Below are 27,916 nucleotides of genomic sequence, written 5' to 3' on the forward strand. Positions count from 1 at the left end.
GACCATTTTTCCTTGTAAGGTAACAATTTACAAGTTCTAGGGATTAGGATCTATCTTTGAGCAGTTTTTTGCTCTTTCACACGAGTTTTGGAATTAGCATGTTGAAATTTTGACTGGAATTACACTCAATCTATAGATAACTTGGGAAGAACTGACATCGTTACAATATTAAATCCATGTTTTAATATAAAATCAGTCCCCATTTTTTTTTTAATGTCCTTCAACTATGTTTTAGAATTTTGTCTTTAAAAGCCTTACGTATCTTTTATTAGACTTGTTCCTGGGTACTTCCAGTATTATACATGATATATTTTAAAGCTTAATCTTTGAATATCTAAAGTATAGAAACACAATTAATTTACATTGGATATATCCAAATATTTTACTGAAATCTTTTTAATTCTAATAATTTATCTGTAGATGCTCTTGAATTTCGTATGTAAAAATCATATAATCTGTGAATGAATTTGGTTTGTTCCCTCCTTTCCAATCTTTTTTCCTTCTTTTCTTACAATGCTGGCTCAGGCCTCCACTATAACACTGAAAACAGGTCATAGATCCAAGTTTTTAGTGGATATCTTTTACCAAATTAAGGAAGTTATTTTCTGTATTGATTTTGCTAAATTTTTTACTATGAGAGTATTAAATGGTATGAAATGTTAGTGCAATGGATTACATTAATATATTTTTTGATGTTAGCGCATCCGAATTCCTGGGATAAACCAACTTATGTGTGTATTTTTTTTTTTTTTACATATTACCGGACTCTGTTCCAGTGTTCCCATTCTCAGAAAATGGCATCACCATTCATCCTGTTACTCTAACAATAAACTCAGGAATCATCCCTAGCTCGTATCCAAAACATCATCCAATTCTGACAATTTTACCTCCTACATATCTCTTGAATCTATTTTTCTTAATCTCTACTTGTGCCTTCCTAGTCCAAAATACCATAATCTCCTGTACAGACTACTTTTAAGAGTCCCCTAATTAGTTGTCAGTATTTACTGTTTTCAAAACGACTTGATTTAGATATAATTCACGTACCATACAATTTTCCCATTTTAAGTGTACAACTAATGGTTTTAGTATATTCACAACTTGTGCAACCATCACCACAATCAAGTTTAAAATTTCATTATCAGCATTTGTCTCTCTCCAATTCATTTACCACACCTAAGTGAGAGATCTTTCCAGAATGCAAATCTCATTTAATCAGAGCAAGAGTGATTAAATGTTCATTAAATTAATTTTTTGTGAACTGCCTAATTTCTTTGGGCCAAAGTTTATTTCTCTAGTCAAAACCATTTCAGAACTTTAAAAGCGACTATAGGTGACACATACCTAGAAAGTTGTGGGCGGTTTGTACCAGCATTGAAGAGAGTGGGAGAGGCGTGGGTAAACCACCTCTCAGAAAGAAGGTTGTATGTTTCAATAGCAGCATCAATATCTTCTTTATGAATCCCCACAGATACCCTCATCAACATATGTTGTGGTCTTTCAGCCACTAAAAACAAAACAAAAAAAAGGAGTTTTCATATGATGGCACGTGTCAGAAAAATTAAGCTAAGACATGTATTTGAATCAAAAAAGGAACACCAAAAGACAATTTTTTAAATTTTATACCAGTAAGCAAGACTTCATAAACTAAACCTACAGTTAAAAATGTTAGCTTAAATAGAAACATTAAGTTTAATAGCTCAAAGCTCTTTTTTCATTTTTTCAGTATAATGAACAAAAAATCAAACACACAAACATGTTCATTTCTCACCTTTTCCATTGATCTTCAACAAATAGGATCGCTCCAGAGTCTAGAAAAAGCAAAGCAACCAAAAAACTTCCAGTGCAGTTTTTAAAGATACAATGGACAAATCACTTACAATAAGGCAACTATTTAAATCTTCTCCGTTTTTATGTAATTTTAAATGATAAGAGTAATGTATTTACTCTTACTAGCTTCAGTTTGGAACATTATCAATTGGCTGCTTGTTTTGGAAGACTACATGAAAATTTCTAGAAAAAGCCAGCTCTATAACATTAATAGCAGAAGTTGTGGTATTCATCATAATCATAATGGTTAACACTAATAAAAAGTACTTATAACAGGCTAGGCACTGGCCTAAGCAACACACATATACTTATCTTCAACAGAATTTATTGGTGAAATTGTATTATTACCCCCATTCTAAAGATGAGGAAACTGAAGCACAGAGAAATTAAGTAACCTGCTAATAAGAAGTAGAGCAGATTCAAGCTCAGGTGGTCTGACACCAACATTCACATTCTCAATCACTGTTTATCAACACAAAAGTACCAAGAAAAGCACTTGGCACACAGTACGGATTCAATAAATAGTTGTTGCATAAACAGTAGAATATGGAATCATTATTGCAAATTATCTGCATAACTCCTCAGGTAATCCAGAAGTAATATTTGGAAAATTTGAAAACTGCAAATGGTAAGCTATCTTTCCTTAATTCAAACAATCACCATCACTCTAACCCCACTAGTCCCCCAGGTCTATCCCAATTCCCAACAGCTTATTGCCTTAATAATTAAACAAAAACCTGTATTTCTAAATAAACAAACACCTGTATTTCCTGACATAAGGAGGAATTCCCACTTTATTTACCTTAAAGCCAAAGTAATTATAAGAGAAATCTCGGTCATAGATAATGGCAGAATTCAGGCGCTGGAGATGAAAAAAGAACCCATAATTGAAGTAATTAGACTTATTTTCACAAAATCTGGTATGTTTCATCCCTGACTCCAGAATTAAAATTGACATAGGATACATAAGAGATAACACTAAGTATTATTGTTGTAGAATAGAAATTCGTATCTAACGTTAAGAAAAAAATATATATAAATTAAATATCCTAATTAGGTTTAAAAACATGTACATTAAAAGACTAGAAATAAAAATATAAATGTGACTTTCCAAACTTTTCCTATTATTTTTAGAGTACATCTCTAACTAAAGAGGAAAAGAACACGTGCATAAAAGGGACTATATATCATCTTTAAACATGTTTTTAAATTAGCTGTTAATCCAAAAGTATTTGGTACCACATACTTAGTAATACATATTTTTAGGACAAAAATTAGACCAATTTAAAATGCACACGACCATACGTATGATGAACAATGACTGAAAGTAGGATTACATTAAATCTAAGTCTCTTCAAAATCCATGGTCCTTTAACAGGTTTTATACAAACTACTTTTGTGACAATAAGATTTTATAGAAGACCTGGCCTTTGTTACAGTTTTTGTAGGCTATAAAGCCATTTAGAGAAAAACAAAAAGATTTAGGTACAAATAGTCATTCTGAATACAGAAAAATTGAGCCAGTTTTTAAAAATACTATTGGTGTTTCCTTATATTGATCCACATCCCAGGACTAGAAAAATCTATATGAAACTCTTCCCTTTCTCTTAAAGTTTTAAGAACCCCTTTGTTGCCAAAGGCAGGTAGGGGACTTCCATGAATAATGAAGAACTGAAATATTGTATTATCTTTATTTTTAGATACAGGTTTTTGCTGCAATTATTTTATTTGTGTTTTTAACCTGTCCTCAAGATTTTACACATGAACACAAAAACAACTCAGATTTCTCTCAGTTTTTTTAACACCTGATACATATTTAGAGACAGCCAACTAATAATCATTTGATTACCTAAAACTAACACTGCCTTCTGTCTGAGCAGGTAACCATGATAAATAAATTCTGTGTGCAAAAGGGCTGGCTGGACCCATACATTTTTTCCCTTCTGTCTTCTGGGATCTAGTTAAGAAAGGGCTTGGAACACAAGCAGATAATTTTTAAGTTGCTGAGCAAGATCTTTCAAAATTTTACCTGAGCAATGTGTTTAGGAGTCAATTTGGCTACTAAATTTTAGGAGTCAATTTGGCTACTAAATTTTAGGAGTGTAGGAGTCAATTTATCTACTAAAATTCTGAATGCACATACATATTCTTTAGCTCAGCAATTCCACTTAAGGGATTTATCTTATCAATAGACTCATCTATGAACAAAACATTACCATACAAAGACATTCACTGCAGCAAACAATGGAAAACAAATATTCATCACTACAGCAATTCTTACATATATGTATGACAACATATCTATAAAATGGAATGCTATGGAGCTGTTAGAAAGAATAAATTCTAAATGCTGATACAGAACTATCTCTAAGATAAAGTATCAGCAAGAACAATAGGCACAATATAATACTACTAAAAAATGTGTATGTATACACAGACATAGGTGTATTATAGAACAGTGCTGAAAAAATGCATTTTAAAATAAAATGTTTCTAGAGAGGGAAACTAGGATTTAGAGAATGATAATTACTTTTACCTGTATCTTTTGTAGTGTTTAAGTTTTTAAAAATATGCTTGTTGCTTAAAAAAAAAAAGAAATCTACAAAAAAATGTTCACCAGAAAACCATTATACATACATCTTTATTGGCCAAAACAATATCCAGTGTAGACTTGGCCACCATGGGAGAGTGCTTGCCATTATGTGGATTTATATAGTTGCAGAGGTCTTCCATGACATCTAAAAAAAAAATACAAAATGAAAATGTCAAAAACACTTAACAACTAATTCACTCTTCAGATAATAGTTTAATACAGTAGTTCCCAAAACTTTTTCATCCCAACCCACCCCAGAACCTAGCATAGAAAGTGCTCAATAATCATATACATGTTGAATAAATATATAATAATGCCTCACTTTCAAAAACAAGCTTCCAGAGTTAGAGTGAGCACAGGCTCTTGTAGTTTGAAAAAAATTCCCATGTGATTGATACCCAATGCCATTGAGAATTACTGGTTGAAAATAAAGATCTAACATAAAATTTCAACTTGAAATACAGAATCTATCATTCCAAGCATTCATGTCTATAAATGCACATTTAGTAAGCCCTCTCATTTGTTCTTCTTGAAGATATAATAGCAGTATTTGGCCCTTTGCATTTATGTGCAATAATTACACACACACACACACACACACACACACACACACACACACAGAGTCAGTGTTACGATTGGAATTGACTTGAATCTATAGATCAATTTGGGAAAACTGTTATCTTTACAATAAATTTACTAAAGAGGGAGATAAACTGTTTGAGGCCCCGCAAACTAGATCTGGAATCAAGAGCCAAAGATTTCTATCTCAGTCTACCATCTGACTTCTTATATACCACGTTTTACACACCAAACAAATTATTCAACCTTCCTTCGCCCACATTCGGAGCTGTAAAATGGCAGTGATGGAATGAAGTGTATGCTAATGGTAACAAAAGATTAAATGTAACCCAAGACTTGTCAATAAATATTACTCATTTTTCCAACCACACCACCACCAACTACCTAAAGATAGGTTTCAAAGTCAGAGAGTGAGATAGAGATAGAGATAGATAGGCTCACATGGCACCTGAAAGAACAAGAGCAAACCAAAAGATAAAGAAAAGGAGCCACTGACCCTTCTATGCAGCAAATTAGCAGCATGGAGAAATAGGAAGTTCTAGCCCCGCCATGCCACTAATTTGTACATTTTGTTTTTTTAAACAAGATGTAACTTTTCTTTTGATATTCAAGGTTTCATTCTAGTACTCTTATAAATTTAAATATAAAAAGTATACTAAATTCTTTCTTTTTCCTCTAGACTCACCACTGAACACTTTCTTCGTTTCTTTGTGCAAGTTAGAGACAGCAATCCTTGCTGCCAAAATGGCGTAGTCAGGGTGCTTAGTAGTCAAGGTTGCAGCTGTTTCAGCAGCCAAAGTATCTAGTTCCACAGTAGTGACCCCACTGTATAAGCCTTGGATTACTTTCATGGTGATCTGAGCCTATAAAAACAAAACCAAGAATTACCTGAGCTCTCCCAAGAACCAATAGCTTAAGAGGGCAATGAAGAAAATAAAATTTATATCAAAGTAGAACAGACAATTTCCTTTTCTGAAAACTTATATTTTAGAATGGTGGGCTGTGGGAAACTTAGTAATGAGAATTCATAAATCAACATAACTGCCAGAAAATACGTATTATATGTACAATAGTGGTCACTAAAAACAAAATTAATTTTTTAAAATCTAAGTATAGGTTTAACAAAGATCAAGTCTCACAGAGAAAGAGTTGAAAACAGATCAATGGTTCAATAAGCATTTCCCTGTCTTTCTTTCAAATTCTCCCTATGTGATCAGGGTTCCAGCTACCTACTTAACCAATTTTTCCCCAAATCTACTTAAGGACAAGTACAGGAAGCAAAGGAATCAAACTTTAATCATTCCAATTAGAGATGAAAGTATAAATCAAGGTTGAGGCTGAGTCATCAAATAATTTAATGACTTTAGCCCTTCACAAATTACAAAGTGTCACAACTTTCATAATCTTCTCTGACATTTCGCAACCACCTTGTGAGATGGATGTGATTACTATCACCATTTTACATAAGGAACCTGAGGCTCAGGTTACTCAGACTTGCCCAAGTTGACTGTCTTAAGTCTTCTGGCTTCACATCCCATTAAACCTCACAGCATCTCACTGTTTTTAAGACCATACTGTAAAAGGTTCCCCTTTTAAAAATACACAATGCACAAATTATTACCATGCATTTTTAAGAAAAACAAATACTAACTTGTGTACATGTTTTTACTGAATCTTTTTTTAGAAAAGCCTAAGTTAACTAAAACATGACCCCCTCAGAAAAAAAAAATGTGTGTGTCATTACTAGTTCACAATCTATTCTCATTACATTTTCCCTAAAGTCAAGTTGCTCCTGATCACTTTCTTCTCAAATCCCGCAGATAAATTATGTTCGGTAAAACAGTAGTGAAGTGTTCTAAACAGTTTCTTGTGCTATATGGCAAGTAATCAGAACTCAGGATAAAATAACATTTGTGTGCTAACCATGCCAGATCTCATAGCATACAGACTTTTTCAGCTGAATCTACTCTAGAAAGCTTGAGTCTACTCAAGCACCCTTGTACTCTGAAATGTAGTATTGCATTAGGCAGCAGAACATCTAAAAGTCAAGAGACCTAGGTTCTTCTCCCTACACTCCCACTAACTTGTACAAGTCACTCCCCTTCTCTCTGTGGACTTTTCTTATCTACGAAACAAAGAAGAGGGAATAGGATGATCTCTCAGGTTGGTTCTGACTCTAACATTCTACTATTCTAATTAATGTCTAGAATTCCTAAATGTAAAAGAGAATTTATAATAAGCATATTTTAAAGTTGTATAAAATTATGTTCTTTTGACCATTTTGGTCAATTCACTATTTATCAAGTGTCAAATTATGTATGTGCCACGCATTATGGATATCATAAGATACAGCTCACCCTCAATCCTAGGGGAGGACCTAAGTTAACATATCATTAATTTCCATATTATGTCGTTAACACTATATAGCCAGCACAAGTCCTACAGCAGTACAGACAAAATACATAAAATGAGGCTGGGGCAATATGGGTGGGTTTAGAAAAAAAGGTTCTTACAGACTTCATTTTAGGAAGCCATATGAAGATGCATTTGAAGAGGGCAAGATTAGAGGAAGACCAGGAGGATACTTTAGAGAGCACTATAGACAGCAATCTCAATAAGGGATGATGAGGGTCCAGGAGGGAGGATTTATAGAACATAAGGAGAAAAGCAGAGCGACTTGCTTATATAAATTGTCTGTTCTCCTTAATTTAAATCTTGTCCATGAAATCTACTTTATATTAAATGTATTCATCTACACAGATAACAAAGTAAATTTCAAACTACTTTCTACCCAAATGACCGCAATTCCAAAACAAGCTTAATTACAGGCTTTTTCACTTATGCATAAAACAATTTATTCAAGGAAGTCTCTAACATGAAACGTCAATGTCAAGCTTTAATCTTTACTCATAGCACAGAACGAAAATTTTAAAAAGAAGTTTGATTGAGCAGAATACCACAACAAAATATGTATATGTCAAGTGAGTGAAGGGCAGAGCTAAGAGACAAGTAAAAAGAATCACATGAAGCAAGGAACCCAAGATATAAGCCATATTTACTTACAGGATCAACAAAGTCCATATTGAGTCCATAACAAAGTTTCTGGATTCGAGATGTAATTTTGTCGAACATGACCCGCTCTTGGCGTCCATCTGAAGAATGAAACCATTCAATTTACATTAGCACTTATTAAGATAGCAATGTCAAAGGAGTCAATGTAATCAATGCATGAACTTTATAAATTAACCAACATGAAATGTTATTTAACAGATAAAAGATTCAGACCCCTGATAGATTCATCAAGACACTATTTTTTTATCTTCAAAAAGGAGATTCTATTCTGAAGTCTTCCATTTCCTTACGTTATAAATCAGATGGATTCTTGTAGTAACATCCCAAATCATACATTTCCCCTTGTCCCATATGGCAGCTAGAATTATTCTTTAAAACTTAAATCAAAATCATGTCATTACCTACTTCAAAAGTCCCAATAGTGGGCCAGCCCGGTGGCTCAGACGGTTAGAGCTCCATGCTCCTAACTCTGAAGGCTGCCAGTTCAATTCCCACATGGGCCAGTGGGCTCTCAACCACAAGGCTGCCAGTTCGATTCCTCGAGTCCCGCAAGGGATGGTGGGTTCCGCCCCCTGCAACTAAGATTGAACACCTGAGCTGCCTCCTGGATGGCTCAGTTGGTTGGAGCGCGGGCTCTCAACCACAAGGTTGCCATTTCGATTCCTCGACTCCCGCAACACCACAACTAAGACTGAAAGGACAACAACTTGAAGCTGAACGGCACCCTCCACAATTAAGATTGAAAGGAGAACAACTTGACTTGGAAAAAAGTCCTGGAAGTACACACTGTTCCCCAATAAAGTCCTGTTCCCCTTCCCCAATAAAACCTTTAAAAAAAAAAAAAAGTCCCAATAGTGATTGATCATCTTCTTCCGAATTAAAGTCAAAATCATTACAACAGTCCATAGACTCCTTGACAACCTACCCTGTGTGCCCCCTTTCCCAACTTCACCTCCTACTCTCTCCCCTCATTTACTCTACCCTGACTGCCTTGCTATCTACACCTATTTTTAGGTCTTTGCTCAATGGCATCTCAATGACACTTTCACTCATCACCCTATTTTAATTAAATTGCAAAACAGTCTTGTTCTTCTTATCCCTTTTCTCTATAGCACTTATTGTCATCTGACATGCTATATATTTTACTTATGTACAGTCCCCTTTTATCCAGAGGATACATTCCAAGACCCCCAGTGAATGCCTGAAACCGCAGATATTACCGAACCTTATGTATACCTTTTTCCTATATATGCATACCTTTCTCCTTAATCTTAACTTCTTCAACTCTATGGGTAACATGGCAGCAGCTTCTTCCTCATCAGACACAGGCTCCCAGTAATCTTTATATTTTCAGTCCAAACCTATTCTTGAATACGTGACCATCTTTCAGTTACAATAAATGGCTTGGTGTCACTCATTTCACGGGATCCCTTGATGAAGTTAATATAGATAAGCTCATGCTTTCTGGAGCAACAATCTGCCGTGAATCAGAACGTTTTCTGTTCATATCTTCCATCGAAAAATATAATGCCACTTGCGTCTTAAGCACGTATCACACACTGTGGTCGTAACTTTCGCATTCTGAGGTGCGACGACAAAATTAGGACGGATTTTTCCTTCTCCACAATTTCACGTATAAGATGATTCGATGTTACTGCGGATCTTAGCAATTTCAATACACGATATGCCAAAAAACTTTCAGCTTTTCACTTTAACATTTTCGCTACGACGTTCGGATATCATCCAATGATATCTCCATGCCGCTGACTGCGGCTCATATCTCCATGCCGCTGACTGCAGCGTTTGACTTTACCCCACGAGATCAGTGTTTTCAAGAATGAGTAATAATAGGAAAGTTGTATGGTTTAATCACTTTAATAAAAAGCAGCACCTTAACTGTATTTACTTAAAAATATAAATACTGTAATAATTTTCGGTGGCCTTTTGACACATTTTGGAGAATTTGAAATCGATTAAAGCAGTGAAAAGGTTAAAGAAGTACTTTATTTTCCCTTTGGCATATCCAAATCACCAACTTCAATTCTCTTGCACTTTGGTGCCATTATTAAGTAAAATAAAGGTTACTTGAACACAAGCACTGTCATACCTCAACGGTCGAGCTGATAACCGAGACAGCTTGGTAGCATACAGCATGGATATGCTGGACAAAGGGATGATTCCCGTCTCGGGTGGGATGGAGCCAGATGGCACAAGATTTCATCACACTACTTACAACAGTGTGCAATTTAAAACATGAATTGTTTATTTTTGGAATTTTCCACTTAATACTTTTGGACCAGTTGACTGTGGGCAATTGAAACCATGGAAATTGAAACCACACATAAGGAGGGATTATATTTATTGTGATTCTTCCCACCCATCCACTAGAATATAACTTCCAAAAGAAAAAAACATTTGCATGTTTTATTTTATTTGCAATGCCCAAAGGACCAAAGCCTAGCACATAGTAGGTACCCAAATAGGTACTCAATGCTAAATGACTTATAAACCTGTCTGCAGTCTAACACTTCATGATAAAGTTGGCTTACATACTCTCCTAGGGTAATAATTGATTTTGAATTTACCTCACACCACATAAAGTAGTTCTATTTGTAATCCAAGACAATCTTCCAGAGGCAAACTCTTAGTTTTAATAGTTTGGGCATATGGAAGCCAATACACAGACCTTATCTAGTTAGTCCTTTCTGATGTTTGGACTTAGATCATATTCCTCTTTGTCCTTCCTAACAAAAACCCTATTATCCTTAGTTTAACTTCAAATAGTAGCTCATCTCACCTTTATTTACTCTTACCAGGAATATTGGCTATATCCAACCACTAAATAGCTTTAACCTTAGGCAACCCACATAATCAGTCTCTAACCTAAAAATAAAAGGCCAAAATGAGAGGCAATAAGCATTTATTTGAGATCCAATAGAATAGCTATTCTGGAAGCACTGATTCAGGCAGAAACCCAAATAAGTGTTCCCATTAGAAGGCAAAGGCAAGGGATATTTATGACAAAGGGAAGGGGGACAATTACATAAATAGAAGGAATTTCTATAGGTGCAGATAAGCTAACACAGTGATGCTAATTCTAAAGAATGTTTTTAATTTTCAGTCCAGTAGCCATTGTATCAGCTTTGTTATCTTTGAAAACAGTTATCTGGGATACAATGCTGCTTTAGATCCAGTCCAAAGGTTACTTTGCCCAGTTTTAACATTCCAAAGGTTTGGAGAGTAAGATGTTTAAGTCAGTTCCTCTGGAATGGCAGCTCCAACTCCATTTTAAATTGGCTCCATTTATATTTTTCACATTTTCCCTTTTTGATCAAGATCCTTCCTTGAAAGCATCACCAAAATGGAAAGCGACATTTGTCAGTTATTAAAAGTACTGTGGGTCCCTCAATGCTAGGAAGGCTCATTCCTGGTATGTCATGTCCCACGTAAGAAGGAAAGAGCTTTTATTTTTTCTTAGGAGTCTTAGGCCACATTTGAGCAAGAAGAGCACCAGAACAGAGGAATGTTTACTATCATGTTTAAGGGCAAATAACTTCTTGAGGTTTCTCCTATGAAATCTCATAGGCCTTAGTGATCATCTCAAAATGTTGAGCAACCATCAGAGTGGTGTCTTTATAATACTGAGCTACGCAAAGTTTTATAATAGAAAAAATTCCTGTAATAACGAACAAAATACTAAATCCAATTTGCAGAATTGATCTGAACCAGGAGGCAATACCTGAGGGCACTCAACTGAAGATGAAGCATCATGAGGTGTCAGTGAGCACTGTAATCATTTGGCTTGTGCTGGGATTTTATTTAGTTAGACCACTATTTCACTAGAAGTGTTTTATCTAAGTACAACAAAAGGTATTAACACAGAGCAAACCTCACCTTGTTTAGCTAGGATATAGTCATGAAAATTCTATTGTCTAATAAACGCGTGCAAAGAAATGTGAAGATTTTTTCCTTGTTGGTTACTGTTTTAAAGGTAGCTCCAGCAATTTCCTCTAAGGATTTTGATAACTGTTTAATCATGTGTTTATTTATTTATTTATTGTCATACCTGCCCAAGGAAAAAGTATTTTCCAAATTTAGTCTCTTTACTAGGATTGATATCATCAGGTATTAAACATCCTTGACTACATATGTAACCAGTTACACATTTTGACCTGAGAAGTAGGTTTAAAGATGGTGCCTAATGTTATCTTCCCGAAAATTAAGGCAAAAATGAAATAATTATTATAGTAAGTGCTCAGCCTCTCATATTATCCGTGAGATAGGAACTCAAGTAAGGAAAAAGAAATGAAGGTGTAGACTATACAGGGTTCACCTGGAATCTTGCGTTAGTTGTCCACAACAGATGTTGTCTGCTTCATTTCCTAGTATTTTTAAATTTCAAATCCTCTGTTGGTTGAATTCAGTTAGGTGCAAGAGCTTTCTTTAAATGGGAAAAATGAATCCAAGATTTTTTTTTTTAAAGACTTTATTGGGGAAGGGGAACAAGACTTTATTGGGGGACCAGTGTGTACTTCCAGGACTTTTTTTCCAAGTCAAGTTGTTGTCCTTTCAATCTTAGTTGTGGAGGGTGCCGTTCAGCTTCAAGTTGTTGTCCTTTCAGTCTTAGCTGTGGAGAGTGCCGTTCAGCTTCAAGTTGTTGTCCTTTCAGTCTTAGTTGTGGAGGGTGCAGCTCAGGTCCAGGTCCAGTTGCCACTGCTAGTTGCAGGGGGCACAGCCCACCATCCCTTGTGGGAGTCGAACCGGCAACGCTGTGGCTGAGAGGACATGATCCAACCAACTGAGCCATCTGGGAGCTCAGAGGCAGCTCAGCTCAAGGTGCTGTGTTCAATCTTAGTTGTAGGGAGCACTGCCCACCGTCCCTTGCAGGACTCGAGGAGTCCAACTGGCAACCTTGTGGTTGAGAGCCTGCACTCCATCCGAGCCATCCAGGAGCAGCTCAGCTCAAGGTGCCGTGTTCAATCTTAGCTGCAGTGAGCACTGCCCACCATCCCTTGCGGGACTCGAGGAATCCAACTGGCAACCTTGTGGTTGAGAGGCTGCGCTCCAACCAACTGATCCATTCCCGAGCAATTCAGCTCAAGGTGCTGTGTTCAATCTTAATTGCATGGGGCGCTGCCCACCATCCCTTGCAGGACTCGAGGAATCCAACTGGCAACCTTGTGGTTGAGAGCCCACTGACCTATGTGGGAATCGAACAGGCAGCCTTCGGAGTTAGGAGCATGGAGCTCTAACCGCCTGCGCCACCGGGCCGGCCCCTGAATCCAAGATTTTTGAAAGCAGGACTCTGCTTACTCACCACTGTAATCTCAGTGCCCAGCACAGTATCTACATATATTTGTAAAATACAGTGGGCTGTAAAGGGGATTAGAGAAGGAGGCAGAAGAAAGGGATAGACAAACAATCTGGAATAGAAAAGAGATTATCAGCGTGCAAATGGATACTTTAGGTGTTATTTTGCAAACTGGTTTCAGTTTTATGTACAAAGTCTGACAATTAAGTTGGCGAATTTGTTGCAACAGTGTTGCTAACCTTTTTTGATATCAGAGGGATTATTGATTATGAATTTGTACCAATTGGACAAACAGTTAACCAAGTTTACTATTTGGAAGTGCTGAAAAGGCTGTGTGAAAAAGTTAGACGACCTGAACTTTTCGCCAACAATTCATCAGTCTTGCATCACGACGATGCACCAGCTCACATGGCACTGTCTGTGAGGGAGTTTTTAGTCAGTAAACAAATAACTGCATTGGAACATCCTCCCTACTTACCTGATCTGGCCCCCAAAGAGTTCTTTCTTTACCAGAAGATAAAGGAAATATTGAAAGGAAGACATTTTGATAACATTCAAGACATAAGGGTAATACGACGACAGCTCTGATGGCCATTCCAAAAGAGAGTTCCACAATTGCTTCGAAGGGTGGACTAGGCACTGGCATCGGTGCATAGCTTCCCAAGGGGAGTACTTCAAAGGTGACCGTAGTTACATTCAGCAATGAGGTATGTAGCACTTTTTCTAGAATGAGTTCAGGAACTCATACATATGAGGTGTGATCAAACAATACGGTGAATGTGTGGCAAGGAGCATTGTCATGATGGAGGATGATTAATGCACACTTTAAAACACACCTTCTCTCAACCGTACCTCACACCTGACTGACTGCACTAAGTTGAAACGTCACACACTGTTACTAAAGTTCAATGTGCCACTTCCCATATTGAAGATCCCTGCCTTTCCATTGGATGGCACTCTCCAGCAACATTCACTGTATTTTTTTATCACAACAGAAAGGTTCCGTGTCACACATCGTTTCTAGTGTGGCAATTTCTGTCAAATAAAAACATTAGGGTGTGTCCTCATACACTTTATTCACAGGATCTGGTACCATGAGACTTCTGGCTCTTCCCCAAAGTCAAAATGACCATGAAAGGTCAGCGTTCTAAATCAATTCAGGACATTGAGGCAGCCACAACAGCGCAACTAAAGACACTCACAAAAGACGACTTTCAGAACTGCTTCAGAAAGTGACAAGAATAGGATAAGTGTGTTTGAAGCAAGGGGGAGCATTTTGAGGGGGATTAATGACAGTGTGTCTTTTACTGTAATAATTTTTTTTAATTTAAACATTCACTGTATATTGTGATCACACCGCGTATACACACGTGTGCACTAAGTCATGATGTAAAATGTAATTTTTATACTGGGCTATAATCCAAAATTTTGAAAATACTATATATACTACTTAATTCGAAAGCATACTTTACAACTTAGCTTCACTGCAGTTATTCCAATGGTTCTCAACTTTTATTTTTTAACCCTGGTCTTCTTCCTTAAATAATATACTCTCCCATCAAGAAAAATAGCTCAAGATAGCAGATAAGAAAAACTCATCTACTATTATTCCCTTCTGTTATCTATCAATTTTCATAAAGATTATTCCTATATCCCTAACTATCCTAAGATCTCTGAAGATAGAGCTGCCTTCTCCCTCTAATATTTCTCTCATAGTGCAAGATATTTATATTCAATAAATACTTACAGGTTGACTACCAGCTGCCTTCCTGAATAATTACATTACAATTAACAAAAACTACAGGAGTTAGTCTGCTACTACATTAGCATACCAAAAATAAGAAAGGGGAAAATCCCTAAGCACATTAAAGGTCAAAGATAAAATAAACAAATCTAAGCACAATTTTGTATATTAACAAAAATTGATGAAGGATACACTGAAAGATTCTACAAAACCATCTGGATCAAATTACGAAGAAATGAGAAAGAAAATAAGCCCTGCCTTTTAGAGCTTACTGTAGTTAGTACTTTTTAAACGACACTATTTGAAAGTGGACCCAAAAGTTTAAAAATTCAACACAGAAGAGTTACCCGTTCCTATTATCTACATCCAGAAGTTTTCAACTCATCTGTTACAGATTTACATAAGAGTATCCTCATCCTTCCATACCTTTTTCTAAAGATCTAAAAAACTTGATGCTCATCTCTCAAACACAGGAATGAACCAATAAAAATACACGATATATTTTGGTCTTTGGTCTCATTAGCCAAAATGGGAGACTAGGGAAATTCAGAAAATATTCTCAAGATAATAAAGACAGGAAGAGGGGTCACCACTGTCCACTTCTCCACCTCCTGGCTATAGTTAAACCACCCAGCCACAATCACATCAATTACCTGCCTGCCCACAGCACTCATCATATCCTACATTTTAAAATAATTATTCTCATTCATTCTTTGAGCATTTATTCATGGCAGGTCCAGTGCTAAGCGTGGGCATAAAGTCCCATCTTTGAAACTCACAGCCTAAAGGATAAAACATCCAGCCAACCAGTATTTACTAAGTACCTACAATTTTGAAATGACTTTATTGCTTTAACATAGGCAAGTGGATTAAACTCAAAACGTGTTCCTACCTGTCTCAGATGGTTCTCTGCTGAAAGTACATTTTGATCGTGTTTTGTCAACCCGATTAAACCCTTCTCCAAGGGAGAGACTATCTCCTCCCATTATTTCACACAGCCAGGCAAAAGGCTGGCACAATGAAGGCACTCAGCAAGTCTAATTGGAAGTAACTGTTGAGGAAGAATACAAGTCACTGGCTCTTCCTAGATCTCCATCTAGGACGTCTTGGCCATCCTAGTCTGATTCAGTATCTCTTCCCATCAAGGGGAGGAAGAGCTAGTAACTGTCCCAAACTCCTCTGAGACTACTCCTGAGACAAATGGCAACACGTTTCTACAAAGGGCAAACTCCAGGGAGATGTCTGTGTCTAAGATCTGGGTTTTTTTTTCCATCCACTCCTATTCTCACCCCACAAAGAAAGCTGATAGATGCCCTTGTAGAATAGAGTCCCATTTTTCCTAGAGGCCTCCCTCCCCAGAGCCTAGGACAGGTCACCAACGCCACGGTTTTCAAATAAACTCCGTTAGCCATGGGTGCGAACCCTGGCCTCACCATCAACTTACTGGTGACTTTGCATCAGTCACCAAACCGCCCTGTGCGTTTCAGTTTCTTCATCTGCGGAAGTGGAGCTCATAATCGTACCTCAGGGGCTCCCCGTGAATAAAATACTGCCTGGGAAGAGCTCGGCGTACACAAGAACTACTCGATAAAGAGGACGTGTTATTCGTTTGAAATGTGGCAGGATGACAAGGTGAAAGGGGCGCAGACTGAAGGGCAGGGGAGGGGGAGGGGAAGCAGAGGGAAGCCAGCAGGCCAAGGCGGGAAGCCGCGGCCGGCAGGGCGGGAAGCGGCGGAGGCGGGCGGGTGCGGCTAAGGGCTCCAGCAGCGGCAGCCGCGTCCCCTTGGCCGCGCCCCACCACCCCACCGTTCTCTCTTCAGCCTCTCACCTCGCTTGATCACATGCATCGCAGCTAGTGGCGGAGTCGCTGAGGGATTCGAGACGGGACTGCAGCGCTGAGGCGCCAGCAGGATCTAGAAGGCAGAGTGCGAAAGGTCGGGCTCCAGGGGCTGCTCAGGTGCAGGCAGTGGAATTGGGCCAGAGAGCACTTTCTTCCGCAGAAAAGAAACACCACACAATCCGAATTCCGTTCCGCTCCCGCCACCGGGGACGCAAAAGTGGCAAGACGCAGCACGAATGACGTTATTCGACGCTGCCAGCGTCCAGGCCCGGGGGCAGGACTAACACAGCAGGAAGTCAGCCTCACCCAAGAGCGCCATGTTGACTATGGGCGGCTCCCAGAAGCCCACGCGTCTCCCACAGGAGTGTTGGGTGTGGGCACGCCCGGGGGAAGGCTGCTCTCCCGCCGCCATGTTAAGTCTGCGCAGCGCCCAGAAGACCGCGCGTCTCCCACGGCGGCATGGGATGTGGTGGGCCCGGACGGGAGCGCTGTCCTCTCGCCGCCGTGTTGGGCGGGGGCGCAGCTAAAGTGGGGTCTGGGGCTGCTCGCAGCACGCAGAGCCCGCCAGGCCTGCTCACGCCGCTCTTTGGCAGCTCGCTCCTGTCAAGGTCAAGATGGTTCAAGTATTTTTGAAATAACAAGAACCCAATTGTCTCTGGAGGCTCACAGGGATGTCCAAGAGAGGACTCAACCTGGAGTACCAGTGACCAGGTTGTCTCCACGCTAAAAAAAAAAAAAAAAGCAGATGCAGGAAAGTGAGATTTATTGAGATGAAAGGACAAATTGAGAGGGTAGTGCAGGCAAACTCAGAGATTGAGTCGCGCCGAGGAAATCCTAACCAGGACTTTTAGTATAAAAAAAAAAGTATACCTCCCGGGGTCAGGATTTGGTGACGTCCCACTAACGTGGCCTTCAGTTTCCTCCCAGCATGTAGGACCCTCAGCTTCCCCCATTCTTTCCTCCTTATTTGGCTCTTCCGGAACTGTCATGACCTCAGATGCATGATGAGAGTTGTAGTATGCAGCTGCAATGTAAATGAAATTATAATGATACTATAACTAGCTAAAGGTCAGGTTCCCCTCGTAGGGATTAGTTTGCTGAATGAAACTGGTTCTTGTTCTCCAGCTGTAGGTGCCAGATACAGTCACTTGTGGAGCCAGTGAGCTGCCTCAGTTGTATCCTGGAGGGGGTTGTCAATTTCCTAGGCTGCCTAAGTCCTGCCTCACGACCATCCAAAACACTTTTTGTTGTCTTGGCGGCTGTTACATTATGTTAACACGACACTGCCCTCCGATGTGGGCTCTTTGGTCAGCCCAAAGCCTAGTCAGGTTGGAAGGGAGCCTGACTAGGCCAATGGCATTTGGATTTTATCCTGAAGGAAGTGAGAGCCCTGGGCGAGTTTTGAGGAGGGCAGGGCCAAAACCCACTTGCTTTTAGAGTTCTCCAGTGGATGGTGGCAGAGACAAAGTCTGCAATACGGCCTTGTGGAGGTAGAATAGATGGGGCTTGGTGATTGAATGTGGAGAGGAAGAACAGATGAGATGTAATATACAAGGTTGACGTAGAAGCTTCTGCTTTAGGCTACACCAACTGAATTTTATGAATCTCGTGGCATCCCCTCCCTAAAACCTTTCATTCATAAGAAAAAAGTAAGTTTTTATATATAGTTTTATAGGAAAGGGGGAAGCCTTAACTTGCAAGACAATTCTTCAGCCGTACATACCTTCCAGATGCATCCCAACCTCCCTGTGAAGTGATTGTAAGAGTCATAGGCCATAGGTGAGCTATAGGACAGGTAGGTCAAGATGGCCCAGACATAGGGTTGTCAGCTTTAGCAAATAAAAATGATGTGTCCCAAATATTGCATGGGACATAATTACACTATACTAAAAACATTATTGTTTATCTCAAATTCAAATTTAACTGGGCATCCATTTCATCTGGTAATTCTTACCCAGAGGGCTTTTGGGTATGTGTATTAGTTCCATTTTCCCTTGGCAGAGCAGAAACAGTCTTCCTCGTCCTGTCTGCTATGCCACAGACAGCACAGATGACACAATGAGAGTCAATGCCAGCAGAGGTTAAAATCTCCTACATGCTTTATTGGACTTCAAAGAGTCTTATGAAATAACACAGAAAAACCCATGTGAGGGTGTCCGGGAGGTACAAGGCAGTCTGCAGCCTAGCCCCCTCCTAAGACCAGCCCCAAGTGCCCCCACCTCAGGCCCAAAATAGGATCCCAGAGTAAAGGCATGTCTGGGAGTGGGGCAGAGTAAAAATACCTTTACAGCCATAGCAAAAACAGGTAAAGGAGGGTTGTGTAGAGGGTGGGAAGGGTGGGGGGAAGTGGTCACACAACCACCTTCACCTACACCATCTTCCTTAGCCACCCCCTTCCCTAAACCGGCTGTGTCCTTTTTGAGCCTCTGGCCCAGCCTATGCAGTAACATGAAAATGGGGTCTGACAAGGGGACTATGTGGTGCAGGCACTTGGGAAATTCAGTCAGGAGATTTTTTTTGTTTTTCAATTTTAAACTGTTTTGGTTCAAATGCAACGTCCTGCCCAACAACTCCAGGGCCCATTAGAGCCCTGTATCATGACAGACTCCCATGGCCAAGGGAGCTGATTGTCCTGAGCCCTGGGAGTTCTGATGCTTAAGGAGCATTTGGGCAGCACCTCTCATAGACAAACCCTCCAGTATGGGGGAGCAGGGATGAGAGAGGCAGGTATGGGTGAGAGGAGAGAGAAAGGTGACTGCCTTGTAGCCCACAACTCTGGCATCTACTCCTCCAACTAAGAGAAGTCTCTCCCGATATGTCCTCTAGCCTGGCCTCTCTTTGAAACTCTCTAATAGCTTGTTCTCTGGGAATTGGTTTCACTCCCCCATGGACCCACGGAGGCCTGAGTGAGCTCCAGGTCAAGATTCCCTCTGGCCCACCACACTCCCAAAGAATAAACTTCGAATATTAGGCCCTAGGACTCATTTTGGAGCAAACAGAACTATTGTAGGTGGGGTGCAACACATCTGAGGCACAGGTATCAGTAGTTATTCCTCCTATTTTCCCCCCTAGCTGCTAGGGGAAGTTGGGGTGTGGTGGGAGGGAGGAGCCTGAAAGCAGGAGACAGAGAAAAACAAGAAACCAAACCTCAAAACTGGGACAGCAGAGACAGAAGCTGGACCCCAGAGGTGGAGCTGGTAGCTGAGGGGACAGCAACTAAGACATGCACTGAAGTGGAGAGGGAGTGACAGCAGCAGCCCGTGGATGGGAGGGAGGCAGGGTAGGCAGGCCATGGTGGTCAGTTAATAAATAATGTTGAAGGACCCAAGGATGAGGGGGGCAGGTATATACAGTGCCTGGGCCCCTGGGCCAACCCCTCCCATGCCCCATTCTAGGGGCCAGGTATCTTGGAAGGCAGGGAAGGGGAGGCAGAAGACCAGGGAAAGACAAGCTGTCCCACCACTGCCAGCCTCATCCTGCCTACTTCTTAAGAGGCTTCTTAAAGATTTTGAGGGGAAACTTCTTCCGGCCTGGGCTGGAGTCTGCCTCCTCACCAGTGGAGCCATTATCCTCCTCAGCCACGGCCTTCTTGCCAGCCAGGTGGGGAATGCGTGTATTTCTGCTGGCCTGCAGGGCTCGGCTGTCCCCAACTGGAGATGGCGTGTCTGGGTCTGGGGAACTGGGGCTGTGAGAACGGGAAGAATCCAAAGGTGGAGAGCCACCAGGTGGGGCTGTGGAGCTCAGCTCCATCAGGCTGTGGGTCTTGTCCAGCCCATGGTTCAGCGCCAGTAGGGACTTCTTGGCCAGAGCAGGGCTGTCGGGCATTTTCTCCATCAGAGACCCTGGGTGGACCCCCTCAATCAGCCGGTGGCTGCCGTTGGAAGTCATGGCATTGAGAGCCTCATCTGCAGCACGGACCATCTGAGGAGGCTTAGGGGCCATACGCTGGCGGTCACTCATGTGGAGGGAGGACTCCGAATCGGAATGGGTCAAATCCCTGCAAGACAGGGCAGAGAAGAAGAAAGGGACATATACAGGACAGGTGGACAGGGGAAAGTTGAAGAGGAAAGAGGGACATGAAAAGACAGGACAGATTAGGAAAACGGGGGTGGAGAGAAGAGCAGGAAAGATAAAACAGGATGAACAAGCAGGTGAGAAAGAGAGAACAAGAAACAGAAGGAAGATGAGTAGGCCATAAGTACAGGATGAGAGAGGAGGCAAGAAAAGGAAATGGGGATAGATTGGAGAAGAGACAGAGAAAAGACAATAAAATTGGGGAGGAAGAAAAGCAAAAGGAGAAACAGGTAGAAATTAAAAGGACAAGAGGGAGAGAAAAAAAGAAAGGGAAGAGTGATGGGGATAGAAGAAACAGACGACAAGAAGCAAAAACCAGTGTCATTATACCATCATCTGTAGGGCAAAGGGCTTTCTAACACTTGGGCCCCACCCCTAATGAATAGCCAGGCCCTACACTAGGGCAACAATAGGCTTCAGTCCCATGGGCATCTTCCTGAATAACTTTTCTGCCTTCCAATACCGTGTTTCCCGGAAAATAAGACCTAGCCAGACAATCAGCTCGAATGCGTCTTTTGGAGCAAAAATTAATATAAGACCCGGTCTTACTTTATATTATGTTAGATAAGACCCGGTCTTATCTATTTTACAATCGTAAAATAAGACCGGGTCTTATATTAATTTTTGCTCCAAAAGACGCATTCGAGCTGATTGTCTGGCTAGGTCTTATTTTCCGGGAAACACGGTAACTAGCTAGATTTCTTAGGACTCAACCCCAAGCTAACATAGAACCCACATCTTGTTCTGAGTCACCATTTCCCATGCTTTCCTCCCCCACTTACTCCTGTCACACCCTTGGACACATCCAGTCTGGGCCAGGCCCCAAGAAATAGGGCACATGCAGTAAGTGGGCCTGACCCAGGCTGGGGAGGAGATAGTTAGAACAGCCTTGCAAACGATCCTTCACCCACCCCAAAAGGCCAGGATGCTGCCTCTTCCAACCGTCTCACAGGATTCAAAGTGGGTCATAGAGAAGTGTTTCAAAGTTAAAATCAACTAGCAGCAGGAAGGGTGAGGTCTTTTTCAGAGCTCTGCTGACAGGGAGAATGGAGGAGGTGCAGAAAGACAGGATGTTGGCCTTTAAGCAGTGGTTCAGAAGAGCTGCACACTAGACGTCATAGGGACTGACTCAATTTCCATCTCTGTGTGAGGTTTAGACAAGTCATCTAATCTTGTTGGTCCTCAATTTGGGGCCAAATGAAGATAATACCAATTCAGTTATCTTGCAAGACTGTTGTTGGCAAAGCACTTGGAAATGTAGACAGTATTGTGGGAATGAAGATAATGAGGCCAGTCAAGCTGGAAGACCCATATGTGGGCCAGTCACAAGAGGCTTCTTTGCAAGGCTGAGTTATGGGGACGTGGCACTGCACACTGGACATGCACACACAGAGGCTAGTCTGAAAAGTCGAGACCCTTTTAGGGGCTGGCTATTCCTAAGAAGGCCATGGACCAATCGAGATGCCACCCCGCCTGCCTCTATAGACAAAAGGGCAGATATAAGGGTCCCCTGCCAGTCCCTTAACCTTCCTTCTGCTTTCCCAGAGGCCTAAGAACCCACAGTAGAGGCAGAGGAGAGGACTAGAACAAATGCTTAAACATCCAAGGCAGGAAGCCAAAAGGAAAGAGCCGGAAGTGGGAGAGGCGAGCACAACAGGACCTGGAAAGGAGGGTCAAAAATTAGGGAGTGCACCAGGCCTAAAACAGGCCAAAGTAGAAGGTTGGCTTACAGCTATTATAGGTTTAACTTTCAGTAGGAAACAAATAAGTAGCCATCCCCATGGGTCAGTACCTTCCTGGAGATGGGCTAGCAGAGAACAATTCCCTCTCCAACTCCCATTCTACAACTACTGTGTCAGCCACATACTCTAGTGTTTACTAATATTTGGTCTCATATTTGGTTTCATAATATCTGACGCTGTCCTTGCTTCTGCCTAAATGTGCCCTTGTTTCTCTAAGCCCCAAAATGATCCTCTCCACATCCTTCTTTTTCCACACACACATGAACCACCAAGCATGGTGCCAAGGGAGTTTTGAGGAGCAACTACACTGGGGAAGGGGGACCTCTAGGCTGAGGAGGTGAAGACCCTAAGAGCCCACCTTTCTAATACCAAGGAAGAGAGGTCAAAGGGTTGGGATCTTCCCAGACTCACTCCACCAGGCACACAGCCCCATGTGGTTGTGTTTCCCATCCTCCTATGCCTTTCTCATCAACTAAAAGCTGTAATTGCCAAAGCAAGAAAATAACCTGGGAGGAAGCCTGGGTAGATGTAGGAAGGAAAAATCCCACTGAGGCAAGCTCAACTTCTCTCCCTGAATCTTTGAGACAATTCAGTCCAGGGGTGTCCCTCCCCGAAGGCTGGGCTGCCTTGGGCTCCCACCCCAAGCTACTAACCTTACTAGAGAGCCTGTTTGCCTTTAGAGACGATCCTCTGGTGCGTGGGGCAAAAGAAAATTAGGTAGTGAACAGGCCAGGTGGATGCAGGTACCTCCCCACCCGCCCTCCCCACGGGCTCAACTTGGGCCTTGGAACATGAGGGTCACAGCATCTCCTAGTGCCCCCAAACCAACTCAGTCCTCACCATCTGTATTGGGAAGGGAAGTCTCCCTGCCTAGGCTTTTGGATGAAAATGAGGATGAGAATGAAGATGAGCAGCTCTGCTGGGTGATAACACTAGTAAAGACAGCCCCTTTGTGAAAGAAAAAGGAATGTCCTCAAGGACAACTATCCAGAGGTTCAAGGGGCAGAGCTAGAGAGATTGGTATCCAGAGTGAGGCAGGACCAAAAGGAAGCAACAGGGTAAGCAGGCTGCAGCCTGGAGGCCAGGACTGGGCTGTGGTCACAACTTCAGAGATGAGAGGTTCTTCCAGAGGACAGGGACTTTCTGAGGGTCCCCTAAGCTTGTTCCAGGCAAGTATCTCTGACCCTAGCCTATCATCTTGAGCTACCAACTGAGAAAGTCCCTATAGCTGCCAGAACAAGCTGTGGGAGAAAGCACACAGTTCACTTACTAAGAACTTGTGGAAGGACAAAAGTATCCAACAGTGTCCTGGAACAGAAAGCCAAGTTCTAATCTATGTTCTGCTCCTAATTAGCTGTGGGACCTGGGGAAAACTACTTAACTTTTCAGAGCCTTAACTTCCTATGCTGAAAGTATTTTAATGCCTGCCCCACCTAAAAACTTTTCTTATCCCAAACTCCTAAACCTGTTTCCCCTCTTCTGTTTCCTAATTCCATGAAGGGTACTACCTCCATTTAGTCGCCAAGCTAGAAATCTGGGTGTCATCTAGACTCCTCCCTCTCCTTCACCCCTCAGAGCCAGTTACCAAATTAATCCTTTCCTTTCCAACCCAAGACCTTTTACCTTGCCTAGTGGTCTACTGCAATGACTTTCAAATTCCTGTTGTCTCTCCCTTCTTTCTTTTATACAGACCATTAACATGTTATTTCTAAAATGCAAATCTGACCAGTTCACTTCCTTGTAGAAACCCTTTTGCAGTTCTCCATCTCCTAAAGGGTAATGGCCAACCCTTAGCCATTCGGAGCCCTTCATCACTCTAGTCTCATCTGCTACCCCTCCCCACCAACATATGAGTATCCAATGTCCTAACCACAAATATGTCAGATTCTCTTGAACCTCCATTCCTCTGCACATAATGTTTCCTCAGCCTAGAATACACGTTCTCCTTTCCTGCGCACAGGATGTTAGCACAAATGTCATCTCTTTCGTGAAGTGTTCCACCCAAGTCCACACTGTTAGTCACTCCTTCCTCAACACCCCCATAGCACTTAGCAAATTGTTCCATAATTATGTACCTTTCCCAGACCAGACTGTAATTCTTGATGGCTGGGATTGTATCTTATCATCTGTGAATCCCCATGCCCAGCAGAGCCTGGCACAGAGTAGGTATCAATAAATATTTGTTGAAGAAGTAAATGAGGACTCCACTGAAATAATAGATATGAAAGTGCACAGTTTAGCAAAAGTGCTATGGAACCATGAGGGAGGGGGGTTGTTACTCATTTTTAGAGTCAGCAAACCCCAAACAGAGAAGGGAAGAAAGGTGTGGGGAGTTAGGCTGCCCTTGAGAAGGAGTCCCAGCGCTGGAAAAGGACAGGACAAGGAGAAGATGCCCCACTGCACACACTACCACAGCTGACTAAGCAGCAGCCAGCAGGCACAGGCCAAGGTAAAGGCAGCAGAAAGGGAAGGAAGGAAAGAAAGAAAGAGAAGAGAGATAGCTGATACCCCAAGCTCTCTGAATGCCCAGGCATCACAGCGGTGCTGTCAGAAGGGGATGGGTCAGGGTGGGGATCCATCTGGAGGAAATAGGAAGTGCTGTGGTGGTAATAAACAGGGTGGACATGGACGGTGGTGATGGAGGAGGTGGTGGCGGTGGTGGCGGTAGTGGTGGTGGTGGTGGTGGCGGTGGTAGAGGAGCAGGAAGAAGAAGCAGAGGCAGGTGGAGAGCTGGTCCCGTGGCCGTCAGAACTGAAAGACTGTCCAGATGAAAGGCTACGCATTCGCCGCAGAGATACCCGGCTTGTCAAGAAGTGGCCAGCCTCACCCTCTACCAACCTCTGAGATCCTAGGCCATGCTGTGGCTCCGTCAAGCGCTGCCGGACACTGCTCTGCAGACTGGGGGCTGCAAGGAGAGTGAAGACAGTGTGAGGAAGGGCCAGCCTCCTTTGGGATGGCAGGCAAGCAAATTTGCCCATGGAGAAATGCTTGCTGGAGACCACACTGGACCTTTGGTCCCCAGTCTGAAGAATGGGGCACCTCCTCCCAGAAACCTCCCACCAGGGGTCCTGAAATCAAGGGGAAATTGAAGGTAAAGTGCCCAGGTCAGTTTTAGTGTCAATTCCAATAGAATGAGACCTACGGTCAACATTACTATAAAGGGAGATGGCAGGCAGTTAATGGGAGGACACAGGCAGGGTAGGGTAGGATAGGGGTTTGGGGCAAGGTTCGGGAGAGCACTAAGAACCAGCCATTTTAGAAAGCCAACCTTAGGAAATAATTCACAGCTAAGACCAGGATTTATACAGAAACATATTCAGTACATCATCAATAGTTGCATGAAAGGAAACATAAAAGTGGAACAATGGGAAAAGGATAAAATAACCAGTTGCTGGAAGACTATATAGCTATTAAAAATGCTGTTTACGAAAAGATTTTAAAACCATAGGAAAATTCCTATTAAAATATTCAGGGAAAACAAAAGGATACAAAATTGTATGAGCTATGGAATACAAAAGACTAGAGTTTGAAACCAGGCCTTTCCACTTATAGCTGTGACCCTGAGCAACTTACTTCTCTGTTTTAATGCCTGATTTATAATATCCTGCCAGGTTGTCACGAGGCTTGAAGATAATGTGTTAAAAGTACCTGACACACTTCATGGCACTCAATAAATGATAGTGGTTATCATTATCTTGATATTGATAATTGATATTGATATTGATAATTTAAAATATTATTTTAAAATTTCAGACAGAAGACTGAAAGAAAAGGTGCTCAAATATGGTGGGACTATGGATGTCTTTTTTATGCTCATATTTACTCTTCTTACTTCCCAAATTTCCTCTAATTAGCATGTAAACATAAAGAACCAGCTCTTGGATTAATGCTGCAAATCAGGCTCTTGGAGAATGATGGCCACCACACACAGTTAAGGACTACGTGGGCACCAGGTAACTGAGGAATGTTACTGAGGAACATGTAACTGAGGAATGTCCCCTGGGGCTCACCCCAAACCCCGGCTGAAAACAGAATTCACAACTTTGTTTTTTCTCCTCTACCCTGATAGAATGGCCTCCCTGCCTTCTCCATAAAAATGGGAGAAAGGTTACATGGGTGGCAGAAGCCTTGGAAGGGCCACCAGGGAGAGAGCACAGTTCCACGGTGATGGAGAGCTGGTGAGGCAGGGCTTCTATGGCGGGTGGCTTTCAAGGCATGAAAGCAGGGTAGAAGAGGAAGAGGAAGCATGGAATAGGGAGAAGGAAAGGGAGAAAGAAGGGGGAAACAGAGAGGAAAAGGGAGAAACGCAAAAAAGAGAAAAGAGGGGGAGGATCTTTCCTTCCCTCTCTCTATCCCAGCCCAGCTGGAAGAAGGGCTACCAGGACATCTGTCTAGCTGGGCTGAAAGAAGAAGCCCAAGCCTTCCATCACCATGGATGTTCTCTCTCCAGCCCTCAGCTGAGCAGGCTGATTCCTCTCACCCCCGAACCCTTCCCTGCAGTTAGTAAGGGTGTGCTGAGGGAATAGAGGGAGCAGGCAGGGGAGTGAGGCAGGCAGGAGAAGGGGCCCATGGGGGAGGAGTGTTGGTTTAGTCCCAAAAGTCGGAAAAACAAAAGCCCCAAAGGGGCTCCTCAAACCCGGGTATTTCCAGAGGGACTGATCATCCGAGCCGGCAGATGCTGAGCAGAGCGAGCGGTCACTGAACCTACGCCCCATCAGCCAGGCAGCATCTAGGGTCCAACAGCCAGGCCAAAAGGAGAAGAGAATCTGATTTACAGAGGGCTTCGGCTTGCCCACTAATGGGATAAGGGAAGGACCGAGGGGCAAGGGGTGGGTAGCTCAGAGCTAACTAAGGTCCCTCCCAACCCAGAGAACATAGGAGCTTTTAGATCCGTATGTCATGATCATGCTCTGCTTGCCAGTGAATTTAACCTTGTTGGGCCTTCGAGTAAAAGCCCTGACAAGAGATCGGACCAGAGAGACAAAGGGTCTTGGCCAGAGGCAAAATATCATTGAAGAAATTTACAAATTAATCTTGTCTGGAGCTGGAATCCAGCCTGATTAAAGAATCTGGCTTTCTGAAAGTCAGCCCCTAACCCAGCCTCAGCTTTTTGCCATCCCTTCTGCACCCA

The 27,916-nt window shown here is 41.9% G+C and overlaps 2 protein-coding genes across 6 annotated transcripts in view; both read right to left on the reverse strand.

Annotated features, from left to right (window-relative positions):
• Positions 1-17,193, reverse strand: part of RRM1 (ribonucleotide reductase catalytic subunit M1) — a 40,223-nt gene extending 23,030 nt beyond the window's left edge. The window contains exons 1-7 of the mRNA XM_033120407.1: positions 16,958-17,193; positions 8,066-8,154; positions 5,688-5,865; positions 4,468-4,568; positions 2,633-2,692; positions 1,772-1,811; positions 1,345-1,507 (exon numbers count right to left, since the gene is read on the reverse strand). Of these exons, the coding sequence (XP_032976298.1) occupies positions 1,345-1,507; positions 1,772-1,811; positions 2,633-2,692; positions 4,468-4,568; positions 5,688-5,865; positions 8,066-8,154; positions 16,958-16,976 (650 nt within the window). The 5' untranslated portion in view covers positions 16,977-17,193. The remainder of the gene's footprint in view (positions 1-1,344; positions 1,508-1,771; positions 1,812-2,632; positions 2,693-4,467; positions 4,569-5,687; positions 5,866-8,065; positions 8,155-16,957) is intronic.
• Positions 17,194-19,045: 1,852 nt separating this feature from the next.
• STIM1 (stromal interaction molecule 1) overlaps positions 19,046-27,916 on the reverse strand; it is a 176,952-nt gene continuing 168,081 nt past the window's right edge. For 2 of the 5 annotated variants that reach the window (XM_033119854.1, XM_033119856.1), the window contains exons 11-13: positions 27,422-27,514; positions 25,624-25,690; positions 19,051-20,966 (exon numbers count right to left, since the gene is read on the reverse strand). In XM_033119854.1, coding sequence (XP_032975745.1) covers positions 20,450-20,966; positions 25,624-25,690; positions 27,422-27,514 — 677 coding nt within the window. In that variant the 3' untranslated portion in view covers positions 19,051-20,449. Of the gene's footprint in view, positions 20,967-23,438; positions 23,476-25,293; positions 25,691-27,421; positions 27,515-27,916 lie in introns of all 5 variants that reach the window. The other 3 variants (XM_033119857.1, XM_033119853.1, XM_033119855.1) reach the window with 3 other exon arrangements.

Source organism: Rhinolophus ferrumequinum, chromosome 11, assembly GCF_004115265.2.
Source record: "Rhinolophus ferrumequinum isolate MPI-CBG mRhiFer1 chromosome 11, mRhiFer1_v1.p, whole genome shotgun sequence".
Taxonomy (NCBI): Eukaryota; Metazoa; Chordata; class Mammalia; order Chiroptera; family Rhinolophidae; genus Rhinolophus; species Rhinolophus ferrumequinum.